The sequence below is a fragment of the Ostrea edulis genome, chromosome 9 (assembly GCF_947568905.1).
Source record: "Ostrea edulis chromosome 9, xbOstEdul1.1, whole genome shotgun sequence".
Taxonomy (NCBI): Eukaryota; Metazoa; Mollusca; class Bivalvia; order Ostreida; family Ostreidae; genus Ostrea; species Ostrea edulis.
Genome location: NC_079172.1, coordinates 48,611,238 through 48,623,931, shown reverse-complemented (window position 1 = coordinate 48,623,931; position 12,694 = coordinate 48,611,238). Strand labels below are relative to the sequence as shown.

The 12,694-nt window shown below is 35.6% G+C and overlaps 1 protein-coding gene across 1 annotated transcript in view; it reads right to left on the bottom strand.

Annotated features, from left to right (window-relative positions):
• Positions 1-9,326: 9,326 nt before the first annotated feature.
• LOC125659381 (solute carrier family 22 member 4-like) overlaps positions 9,327-12,694 on the bottom strand; it is a 28,610-nt gene continuing 25,242 nt past the window's right edge. The window contains exons 7-9 of the mRNA XM_048891036.2: positions 12,377-12,500; positions 10,474-10,546; positions 9,327-9,685 (exon numbers count right to left, since the gene is read on the bottom strand). Of these exons, the coding sequence (XP_048746993.2) occupies positions 9,527-9,685; positions 10,474-10,546; positions 12,377-12,500 (356 nt within the window). The 3' untranslated portion in view covers positions 9,327-9,526. The remainder of the gene's footprint in view (positions 9,686-10,473; positions 10,547-12,376; positions 12,501-12,694) is intronic.

Sequence of the window (12,694 nt, the reverse complement as noted above, 5' to 3'; positions counted from 1 at the left end):
CATAACACTGATGAAAGGCTTTAAATAATAGGTGTAATAACATTAAAACATGAAAACATATGACTTTGGACTCATCCTTAAGTCATAACCCTGGGTTTTGATTGAAATTCACCATTTTTTGTACATCCTTTTCTGCTATTCCTAAGTATGCATTTAGATTTTATACAGTATCAGCAAACTTACACATAATTACTATATACTAAGTTTGGCCCCACCCTGGTGTCAGAACCCATACCCTGGGGATCATCAAATTTACAATTTTGGTAAAGGACTACCTGGTCTTTCTAAATATCTATATGTTTCAATATAGTATCCACAGCACTAAAGAAGATGTTATTTAAGTGTTTTACACATAAACATTATAATTATATTAAGTTTGGCCCCGCCCTGGGGTCAGAACCCCTACCCCGGGGATCATGAAATTTACAATTTTGGTAGAGGCCTTCCTGCTCTTCATCACCATGCATTTAGTTTTTCTTACACATGTGCGGTTCTTGAGAGGAAGATTTTTGAAAATTGGGCAGTTTTTGTCCCGCCCCTAAGGCCCCAGGGGTGCTGGAGACCTGAAATTTACAATTTATGCCTGTCCCCCTTGTCCCAAAGATACTGCATACCAAATGTTAAAAGAATTGGACTGGTAGTTATCAAGAAGTTAAAAATGTTCAATTGTTAACGCACGACAGACGACGCACGACGACGGACGACAACCGATTGCAATAGGTCATCTGAGTTTACTCAGGTGACCTAAAAACGGAGACCCCGTGTCACGGTAGGCGTTGGTACGATGCAGAACCCTTATTGTTACAACCTTTAGCACTACGATAGGGGTAAAATTTGTGCCTCTTCACCTACAGTTGGTAACGTCCCTTATAAGTGGGGAAAACCACCTCACGAATTGAACGTAAGACAACAAGACTTTTCATTAGAATTAAACACGAATCGTCTGTTTTCAGTTACAGTCATTTAACCTACAATTGAGCAGAATTCAAGTTTTGTAATGTAAATCTATCATAATATTATGCACATGCATTTTATTCTCCAGTCTGTCTTAAAGAATATATCAATTTTTGTACCACCCAAATACCAGCACATTTTTCCTCGCTGCTTTAAAAATGAATTATGTCCATACAAACCTTTCAGTTGATGAAAAGCTTAAAAAAAAACTAATCAAAAGGAAGGTTTTCTTTGCAAATAAATGATTTATTGGTTTACATTAATTGAAATGTAAATCAATATTCAAGATATAAATTGGTGACAGAGGATCGACAATTGTATTACTTTTGTAAGTCAACGACAAAAATATTTGGTAATGTTCGTTTATTTCTTACAGCCATTTTTCCAGAAGTAACCGAGTATGCAAGTGTACTGACTTCGAATTCAAATACATGTAGTAACCACCTGGATGTGAGGGTAGTCTTGTTGGGTTGATAACTGTTGTATATTGTTTAACGTTTCACTCGAGAAGTTTTCACTCATACGGAGGCGTCACCATTGCCGGTGAAGTGTGCAAAATTTAGGTCTATGCTCGGTGCTTACGGCCTTTGAGCAGGGAGGGTTCTTTATCATGCCACACCTGCTGTGACACGGGACCTTGGTTTTTGCTGTCCCATCCGAAGAACCGCCCAATTTAGTAGCCTCTTACGTCAAACAAGGGGTAATGAGGACCTATTACAACCCAGATCCCCACGGGACAGTCTTGCTGGGGTACAACAAATAAATAGAAAATGATGCTGTGTGGGGCGTTATTTTTCCGGTGTTGGCAGACGAGACAGGTGACATAGAACATATCTATGTTATTTAGCAAACTGATATTTAATAATAATATTTTTCCTATAAAGTATTTATGATAAGTACAGTAACTATCAAGTTACATTTACACTTAACATTTCTACATTTACATTTAACATTTCTACATTTACGTTTAACATTTCCTCATTTACCGTTAGCATTTCTACATTTACACTTAACATTTCTACATTTACACTTAACATTTCTACATTTACCTTTACCATTTCCTCATTTACCGTTAACATTTCTACATTTACCTTTAACATTTCTGCATTTACATTTCTACATTTACATTTAACATTTCTACATTTACATTTAACATTTCTACATTTACCTTTGACATTTCTACATTTACACTTAACATTTCTACATTTACATTTTACATTTCTACATTTACACTTAACATTTCTACATTTACATTTAACATTTCTACATTTAACATTTCTACATTTACATTTAACATTTCTACATTTACCTTTGACATTTCTACATTTACATTTAACATGTCTACATTTACATTTAACATTTCTACATTTACGTTTAACATTTCTACATTTACCTTCAACATTTCTACATTTACACTTAACATTTCTACATTTACATTTAACATTTCCTCATTTACCTTTAACATTTCTACATTTACATTTCTACATTTACATTTAACATTTCTACATTTACATTTCTACATTTACGTTGAACATTTCTACATTTACCTTTAACATTTCTACATTTACATTTAACATTTCTACATTTACATTTCTACATTTACATTCTTTACATTTAACATATTTACATTTAATATTTCTACATTTACGTTTAACATTTCTACATCTACAATGAACAAATGGTGCATTGCATAGTTATACACAGCTATGGAGATGGAATTTTGACCGCATTGGCTTTTCATACGGTACTGAACAGAAAAGAGAATTCTTTGATCGATCAAGAGCGACTAATTGAAACAGCATGACCTTTTAACTTCCTTGGCGATTCTTGACCTATCATCTGAATATAATTAATATGCACAACAATCGCAGTTTTGGCACAGCATCAAAACTTTCCATTCAGTCTAAAATGCACAAACTGTGTGTGAATAAGCTTAGTCCTTTATAAATCTTTATATATATTTACCAATATTTTATCAGAGATAATCTTACACTGTTGAATATATCTAATATACTCAATGAATATAATGAATGATATATACATTAGAATACTTGTAGGGGATCCCTTTAATTATATTACAGTTCTCTAACAATGTATCATTCTGAAAATGAATTAGTAACTCTGGAGGCCGTAGTTTCATGACCTCACCGGACATAAGCATCTGTAACACGTCTAATTTCAGAGGAAATCTAAATTGCATGTGTAAATATCATAGTTTAAATACTTTACCATACTTACAATTTTATATTTCCATCAAATCCAGACTGCATGTGTAATGACAAACACGCTGATGCTGTTCTTTGTGGGAACTCGCTATACTCTCATACCATGGAAACGAGTAAACCTTTTTAGGGATCGAGTCGATTGAGATACGAGGTAGTCAACCATATGCATGTGTATGAAAATATGATGGCAGCTGGGGTCATGCAGAATACAAGAGGCCCATAGGCCTTATCGATCACCTGAGTATTGGTTACAAGTATCACTAGCCCCAAGGGCTAACAGTAACTCGTGTAAATTGAAAAATGCACAGCGACGGATCCAAAATATGTGAATCCGTAACAGACGGAATGTATAATAATTTTCCTGTTCTGTATATTGAAATTTATATCGCTCCCCTTATCCCAAAGATGCTTCATTCCAATTTTGTAAGGAATTGGAAGGGTAGTTAAAATGATCAATTGTTAATGCACGACGAACCATAAAGACCGGACCCAGACCAAATGCAATGGTCATCCGAGCGAGTGACTCAGGTAACCTAATAAAACTAAAATACTTCAATCTTTCAAGAATTACATGTACGGCTTTCAGTCGGGATCCAAGTACTATATGTTAGAGAGTTGAGATAACTTGATATACCTCTGGGCGCTTGTGGGTTTATGTGTGCTTTTATGTTAGACCAACGTTGATTTGTAGCAACCTTGGGCCAACCCGTTAAATGGTGTCCCGTCGGTGTTGGGCAAGTAGCATAGGTATGCCCTTATCGGGTTGGGCATGCAGTGCTGGCCATGAAATGATGGTATCTGTGTGTGTAAATAAGATATGCTTTTCTTTCTTGTCTATACGAATTAAGTATGCACAGTCATTAAACAAATCCCAGAGATGGATGTTAGTGTAACAAACGTATATAGACGGTTCGAAATCAAGCTCGCAGTTTCAAATTATGAAGCAGATTATTTCTGTGTAAGGGTTGTTGTAATGTAAAATCGAACTGCTTGGAATGAATAGTTTTATTCATACGCATCAAATATCACGCTGTGAAACAATACTTTAAAAATCAAAACTTTCTGAAACGTCATAAACGGATCATAGTGAATTATAATATATTACTTCGAATAGTTTTGTTTATATGTACTCTACATTTAGCATCTTGGAACTAAAGCGCAACATTTTGGAGCCGCAGATAATGAGGTCAGTGGTGAAATCCACGGACTCAGTTGGTGACTGCCGCCTTGTTTCCTTGGAAACCGGCATCGTGGTCAGATGTGTTATGCAAGATCCCCCCCCCCCCATCTAACTGTTGTCCATTAAAGGAACACAGGCACCAACAATGTGTATAAACAACAAACAAAAGGATTATTATGACTTTAGAATGTGTGCGTATTTTGGTTGTCTAAAGTTTAATATGATGATTTGAAGTTTTATCCTGATAAGCACTTAATTTTGGCGTACATGCACTTGCATAAGTGTTTTCCTCGACATGAGGGATTGCGTTCAACTTGTTGAAGATCACATGACTTGATTACAATACTGTACTTGGATGTTCTGGTGGATTTGATACCTACTTTATCAATCTCTGTTCATAGAATATATCAGTTCAAATGTCAGTTGAATGATTCAAACAAAATTATTGCAGGTTATTACAAAATACTTCCAAATTATTACAAGTTTTTAAAAATATCAAGAGGCCTATATAGGCCTTATCGGTCACCTGAGTAGGTATCATTTGTCCCAAGGGCTATGGAATCTACCCAAAAAAAATCTTGTTCTGCATATCTAAGCTTAATTATAATATTCAGAAATAGTCTAAAACAAGGCGTGTTATATAAACAATAAAATACTATCTTGGTTGTTTCATCGGGTGAGGAAGTTGGCAAGCATTGCAGAAAAAAATAATACATGAGCAGCATTAGTGGGTTATGTAATTTTTCTGTGATGATTGCTACCTTCATCACCCGATGAAACAACAAAAGACATTTTATTATATATATTTTTATATGTTTTAAACAAAATATATAGACTAGAAGTAACTGCTAAAATACATGTATCATATGGTTGACGGGTACCTGTAAAGTGCGAAACGAAACGAAATCTACCGAAACTAAACCTACCAAAACAGACTGTATAACCGAACTCTTTTAATTATGATAATTAAAAATGGTATCCTAGGCCTCTGTGAAAGTTAGCATGTATAAATAAAATTCGCCTCCCCTTTGATGTAGGTTTTCGGGTTGACTAATACAACGTTTTAAAAATTGAAAAAAAGAGGGAGGGGGGGGGGCACAAAGTGCATGTCTGAAGTTGATTAAATTATAAATACAATGTGCAATTAATTTCGAATTCAGAAAGGAGGGTTACAGTTTCACAGGTCGGAGGTCTGGGAAAACACACATTTAACAGGGGTGGAGTCGCCGGCGTTGGATCTGCCTTTGGGCATGAATACATGTTTCAGTATTATTTTGTTCTAAAGACAAATCTATGTATACATGTTGATATTGTATATTTGTATGTAGTATATCAAACAGTGGATTTTGAGTATGTCTTCTCGTTCTCTTTGTAATTTCTGCTTCCCTTGTTTATAAGCCTTTTGATTTTACAAAATGCTGACCTCCTGATATTATGGTATAAGATACTTACTAGGCTGAAGGTAGCAGCCAATAAGAAAGTTCATCAAAGTACTGCGAGTACTTAGATGGAATACTAAAAAGTAACACAAAATATATCAAAATTGATAATTTTTCAAACAATTGATCAACAAATTTTTAATTATCGAGTTCACTGAGCTATTGAACTTACTTGAAAGTTTCTGACGTTACATCACATAGGGGGATAATGAATGTTAATAACAAAATCTTTGAGGAGTCCGCAAGAGGAGTATATGCAGGCAAGGAAGTGGACCCCTAGGACTATCATTTTCCGCCCTCAGTTTGGGGCTGTAGGGGTACCACCTGGGGCCATCAAACGGTGGAACAACTTTTCATACCTCTCTAATAAATGACTATAGGGTGTTGGAATAAAACAAAACTGATAAAGGACTAGAGAACAATGAAGTCAAACATTTAGAACCCTTAAAAGCGGTCACATAGGCCTTTAAGGGCAACTAAGCTCACCTGAAACTTCCTAATTTTACATCATGTAGGATCATAATGGAGGCTAATAACAATTTAATTTTTGAAGAGTCTGCTAAAAGAGTATGCTGGCAAGGAAGGGGATCCCTATGGCTATTATCTTCCACCCTCAGTTTGTGGCTTTAGGTGTACCACCTATGGCCTCCCATGGGTGGGAACACTATTCAGACCTCTCTAACAACTGATTAAAGGGTGTTCGAATAAAACAAGACTGATAAACGACTAGATAACAATGATGTCAAAACACATACAACCCTAAATAGAAGTCATATAGGCCTTTAAGGGCAATTGAACTCGCCTGAAAGTTCATGATTTTACATCATGTAGGGTCATAATGGAGGCTAAAAACAACTTAATCTTTGAAGAGTCTGCTAAAAGATTATGCAGGTAGGAAAGGGGACTCCTAGAGCTATCATTTCCTACCCTCAGTTTGGGGCTGTAGGGGTACCACCTGGGGCCACTTCTCAGACCTCTCTAATGATTGCTTAAAGGGTGTTACAATAAAACAAAACTGATAAAGAACAGTGAAAGGAACCATATAAATATCTAAATGGGAGTCAAATAAGCCTTAAAGGGCAATCGAGCTCACCTGAAAGTTCATGATTTTACATCATGTAGGGTCATAATGGAGGCTAAAATCAATTTAATCTTTGAAGAGTCCGCCGAAAACTTATGCAGGTAAGAAAGGAGACTCCTTGAGGTATCATTTTCCACTCTCAGTTTGGGGCTGTAGGGGTACCACCTGGGGCCTCCGAAGGGTGGGACCACTTTTCAGACCTCTCTGATAATTGACTAAAAGGTGTTGGAATAAAACAAATCTAACAAACGATTAGAGAACAATGTCAAACACGTCGATAGAAACTGTCGGGGAAAAATCTCTGCATCAGTTGTACATTTTGCACCAGTTTCAAGAGATTGATTCTGATAACGGTCGACAGGGGATGCTTACTCCTCTAAGGCACCTAATCCCACCTCTGGTTTGTCCAGGGGTTCGTGTTTGCCCTATTCCTAATTTTGTATTGCTTATAGGAGTTAGGATATTGATCACTGTTCGTTATCTCACCTTTGTATGAAGGAGAGAGAGAGAGAGAGAGAGAGAGAGAGAGAGAGAGAGAGAGAGAGAGAGAGAGAGAACAATAAATATTCTGAGAGTATTCCATGGGATTATATAGTCCCCAACCGGTCGCAAAAATAGTTGGACCACAGCAAATATTCAAAGTTCATTATGTAGGTTATGGTAGAGGGAAACCAGGAAATCAACTACTATTCAGGTACAAAGACTAGACCAGGAAAAAAGGACATATTTATAATTAGGTTTACGTCTTTAACCAAGTCAATGATCATGAATAATTTAGCTACATTGTTGTAATACTATGCTAGAGGTTTTAATGAGTCTAGTACTTTTACGTACAGAAATAAGAGACTTGGACGTAAACTTTAAGCTGGTGTGGATGTAACTCCACTAGTTCTTATCAACTTTGTAGAGGCGAACTAAAAATGTATCAATTATCAAATGTATACAACAAACAAATTCCGAAAACTGATAATTCACACTATTATTTGAAGTCCAAGAACCGTAACTCAACGAACAAGATGTGTTTGTGAAACACAAATGCCCCCGATAATGGCCAATTCCAAAGATGGCCAAGGTCAAAAGGACAAATATCTTGGTACCAGTAGAAAGATCTTGTCACAAGAAATGTTCATGTACAATATGAAAGCTCTAATATTTACCATTTAGAAGTTATGACCTATGTAAAAAAAAATAAAATTAAAAGTAGGTCAAATGTCAAGTTCAAAAGGTTTAGTACCAACGGAAAGGTCTTGTCACAAGGAATACTCAAATGAAATATTAAAAGCTCTATCACTTACTGTTCAAAAGTTATTAGCAAGGATAAAGTTTTCAAAAAGTAGGTCAAACTCCAAGGTCAAGGTCACAGGGTAAAAAGTGTTGGTATCACGGAAAGGTCTTGTCACAAGGAATACTCATGTGAAATAGCAAAGCTCTATCACTTACTGTTCAAAAGTTATTAGCAAGGTTAAAGTTTCAGACAGAATGACAGAATTACAGACAGGACGAAAACAATATGTCCCCCGATCTTCGATCTCGGGGGCATAAAAATTACAAAATTAAAACTTGATCTGTAACATGCTATAGTAAAGAAGTGTAACAAATATCAAATGTATATCTGGAAGCACAACAACAAAAAGTCCAGAATCTGGTAATTCACGCTATTTTTCCAAGTCCAAGGGCAATAAGTTAGTGAAAAATCAACGGACCGAGACAAAATTCGAACTTGATCTGTAACTAAATTAATTGTTATAGCGAAGCAATGTATCAAACATAAAATAAATATCTGCAAGAACAGAGAGACAAGGTGCGGAAAACTGATTTACAGGACTGCCAGACAGACGGACGGACGGAGTGCAAACCTAAAGTCCCCTAGGGGACCAAAAAAAAGCAACCCGTAAATGCTCTGCAAAATTAAGAATTGTAAAGCGCCACTGGGAGACTCTTGTAGAAAGATTTATTGAATCAATATTTTTTAAACTTAAGTTTGCTCATTAAATTCAAGGGTATTTGGTAATTACGTTTGCTAATATTCTCGTCATAATTTCATATAAAAGAAAAGTAAAACATGTTGACAAAATGTAATTTTTGTTCAACTAGGGAAATGATAAATAAGTCGTTTTTGTCATCAAGAGGACATCTAATGTTGAATTTTGTATGTTTGTCTTTATACTTTTTTTCTGCAATGGGAAGTAAGGAAATGTCGTGTCGTATTTTTTTTATTTACTGGGCGAGTGTAAATACAAAAATTGCAATATGACACACACCTACCCTGTATACAAAAACATTAAAATATGACAGAAATACAACCAGACCGACCGAACTGGTAATCATTTTACAAAACATTTAAATCGCCATCTTGTGACGTGGTGTCGTAAAGAGTATAAGCTTTAGTTTGTCCATCATCGTAGCTCAGTGGTTAAAGCATCGAAAAAATCACTTGAACCGTGGACTGTTGAGCTGAAACCTTTTTTATTTTCAAAATATATTTATTGTTACAAAAGCATAGTATAAGACATGAGTATATTCAAAACCTACTTACATATATGTAACTAATGGTTTTATTCACCATAACTAATAAATAAATTCTTTTTATCTATTATAAACATTGATTGCATATATCTCACTATAATATCTTTCCTCTATTAGCGCCTTAGAGTGACTCGTTCCGCTTCCGGTTCATTGGTACTACCTCCTCCAAATTGTCACTAATTGTCTTGTCTTTGGTTTCCTTCAGCAAAAGGCACGTAATTGCAGAGGCCAAGGTAACAACAAAACATATTATGTACATTACACCTGGGTTATCCTTGTTCTGGAATTAAAACAAATAAAAAAAATTGCGGAATATGGCAAAACCTCAGTTAATTATGCTCAGAAAAGAGTAGAAATTTAGACTATTGGGCTTCACAAAATGTCATAGTGAATTTAAATGCAGAATTTTTAATTGTATGCAGGTATCACCATTCTTTCTGAGAAAACAACAACAATCAGGATCTCTTTTTTAAGCTTGATTTATATTTAATCAAATTTTAAATTTAACTCTACCTGAATAATTTGCGGAGGTTTAAATTAATGTAAAAACATTTTTAGGTGAAGTTGGAGAAAACAGAGTATACTTCAAAAAGGATTTCAAAGCTCGCGACGTGCTTAAGTTGTTTTTATAAAACAAAGGAAAGACCACAATATATTCAAATGAAAAACGTTCTTCATTCGATTTATCATCCAAAGAATCCTGAGGATCGCTATCTTGTTATTTGTGTGCTAAAACTAAAACTGATCTCTTTTCACACGCAATCACAGATCTAGAGAGGGCGTCACTGGGGTTCCAACCCTCCCTTTGGTTAACCGTGCATTTTTAACAGAGATACATGTAACCATGTTGTGTCATGTTGGCATCTACAAATTCCCGTATTTTGAGCGGAAAAAGTAAGTTACTATCTCGGGTAGCAATTTCTTTTAAAAACTTCATATATATCATATGATATATATACATGTACACTGGGCTATCTACATCTCTCTCTCTCTCTCTCTCTTGTACACTTATCAAGAAAACATGTAATGTAATTTGCAACAAGGAAGAGAATTTCAATGAATACTTACCAACACAACGAGTTGAGGTGCTATCAAAGCTCCTATACGAGAGATCGAGTTTTGGGTTCCATAACCGATATTTCTGTTCAACAATACAAAAATTCGGTATAAGAGAGAGGTTACACGGGAAAATCTTCATATTTCTCGTATAGTGAATACAACATGACAACGCGTACCTATCAATTTGTAACGGTTATTTACTATACTATGCAACAACATCATGAGTGCAATGAGCTCGGGTGACCGGGAACACCCTCGATCAATATCCAGGGTGTAGTGTGAAATGAAATACCCCATGAAAGTACCAATACACTCGGTCGTACACTTCATTAAGAATTTGGGGAATTTCATTCTTAGAACATGTTAATGTATTGCTTATGAGACGGGGATTTTAGAACAACTATATCACGATTTCTCAGCAACAGGTCTTTTTCCAGCTGTACACGTATGTGTCTCCATTTTATGTGTCTACGTCGTCTGGAGAACTCGACATGTAACAATCTCGGCTTATTTATACATGTACCTCAGACCATTACGACCTCAGTTCATGCAGTTTTGGTGTTAAAGGGGCATGGACACGGTTTGAGCTGAAAATTTTCAAATTTTATTTTTCCCTTTTTAATGTTTAGAATTTCTATTAGTCAGCAAATATCTGAATCTCAGTTTTCTAGGTACAGTTTACATGGGAGATAAAGAGCTCGCAATTCTTTGTAATGTAAACAAGACTCACGCCGTGTTCTTGTTTACATAGGTTTAGATACACAAGTACATGTAAAAGCTTCGTTTAAATCAGATTCTTTCAATTTACAGGTTAATTCTGAACACAATTCAATAGTTTCTAGTGTTTGGCACATCTCATTTTGTTTTAAACATATTATTTCGTATTAAGCAATCTATATGTAAACAAAACATGGCACGAGCCTTGTTAACACAACACAGAATTGTGAGTACTTACTGTATCTCACTTGTAACTCAACAAATGATATTTAAATTTTTACTGACCATTAGAAATACATTAGCTAAGCATTGTAAACAATAAAAAATGGAAAAATAAAATTTGAATGTTTTTATACATGTAGCTCAAATCGTGTCCATGCCCATTCAAATACCAAAAGCTCTACGTGCCAAAGTGAAGTGAAGATCACTCGAGTTGCCCCCTTTACATATTAGCGATACCGAGATACCTTTTTTTTGTGTTCCCGTATGAAATTACGGTTTTATTTCTTCTTCCAAGTGTCATATTGTATGAAATTATCATATCTGAAAGCGACATGACCCGCCGGGAGCGTGAGATTAATTAGTAAACAGTGATACAAATGTATTGTGTTCTCGTTTTCATTCTTACACCTCCACGTGGTGTTTTGTTAAATACTACAAGGAATTAATAGTTGGTTTCACCAAACAAAATGGTGATGAAGTTGAACAAATATTCATTCGAAAATACATTTTGTGTACTGTTATTGCCAGCCTTGAATTGAAGTCTGTAAAAGTTTGTAGCGACTGCTATATAGCGTAACTGTTAGTTGCCAAATAGATGCCAGTAAAGTGTGACTTCTTGATTAGTTGAAGCACGCAAGACTAAATTTTGTTTATATTATGATAAAAGTGTACAACTAGTATGCGTTGATCTTGCAGTTTTAATGATGAATCAAGAAAATTGGACATCGCCGGCCATGTCGCTCTACATTTGTATATGTTTTTATTGATTTGGATATATACATGTATGGAAACACTGCGGCTCGCGAGATAACACGATACTTCGGGACTCGTTAACCAAGATCACGCAATTAAAATAACCGTTAAAGATTGATAGATATGCTTTGATTTGCGGCGAATACGAACAATGTTCAGAATCAATCAATAGAATGTATATACATGAATTTGGTTTGACCTATGACCTCAGTTCTTTTACCTGACGACAGTTGGATATACTTCCGTTGTGAAGGCTATAATGGCGGCCCAGGACGCAGAGACACCAAACTTCGCAGCCAAGGCGAATCCGTTAATCAGACTCTTCTGAAGGTCTTCATCAACATCTGAAATGAAGTTTAAATATTCTTCAAATCTGACTATTAGAAACAGAGCTCTAGCAGTCAAAGTGAGGCGTGATAACATTGGCTTTGGCTCACGGATATTGTATAAACACTTGTTTAGGAGCAATTTTCTGTAAGTACTAAAGCTCCAGTATAGGACACATGCATGGCCTCAAGGATTGCCCCCAAACATCATA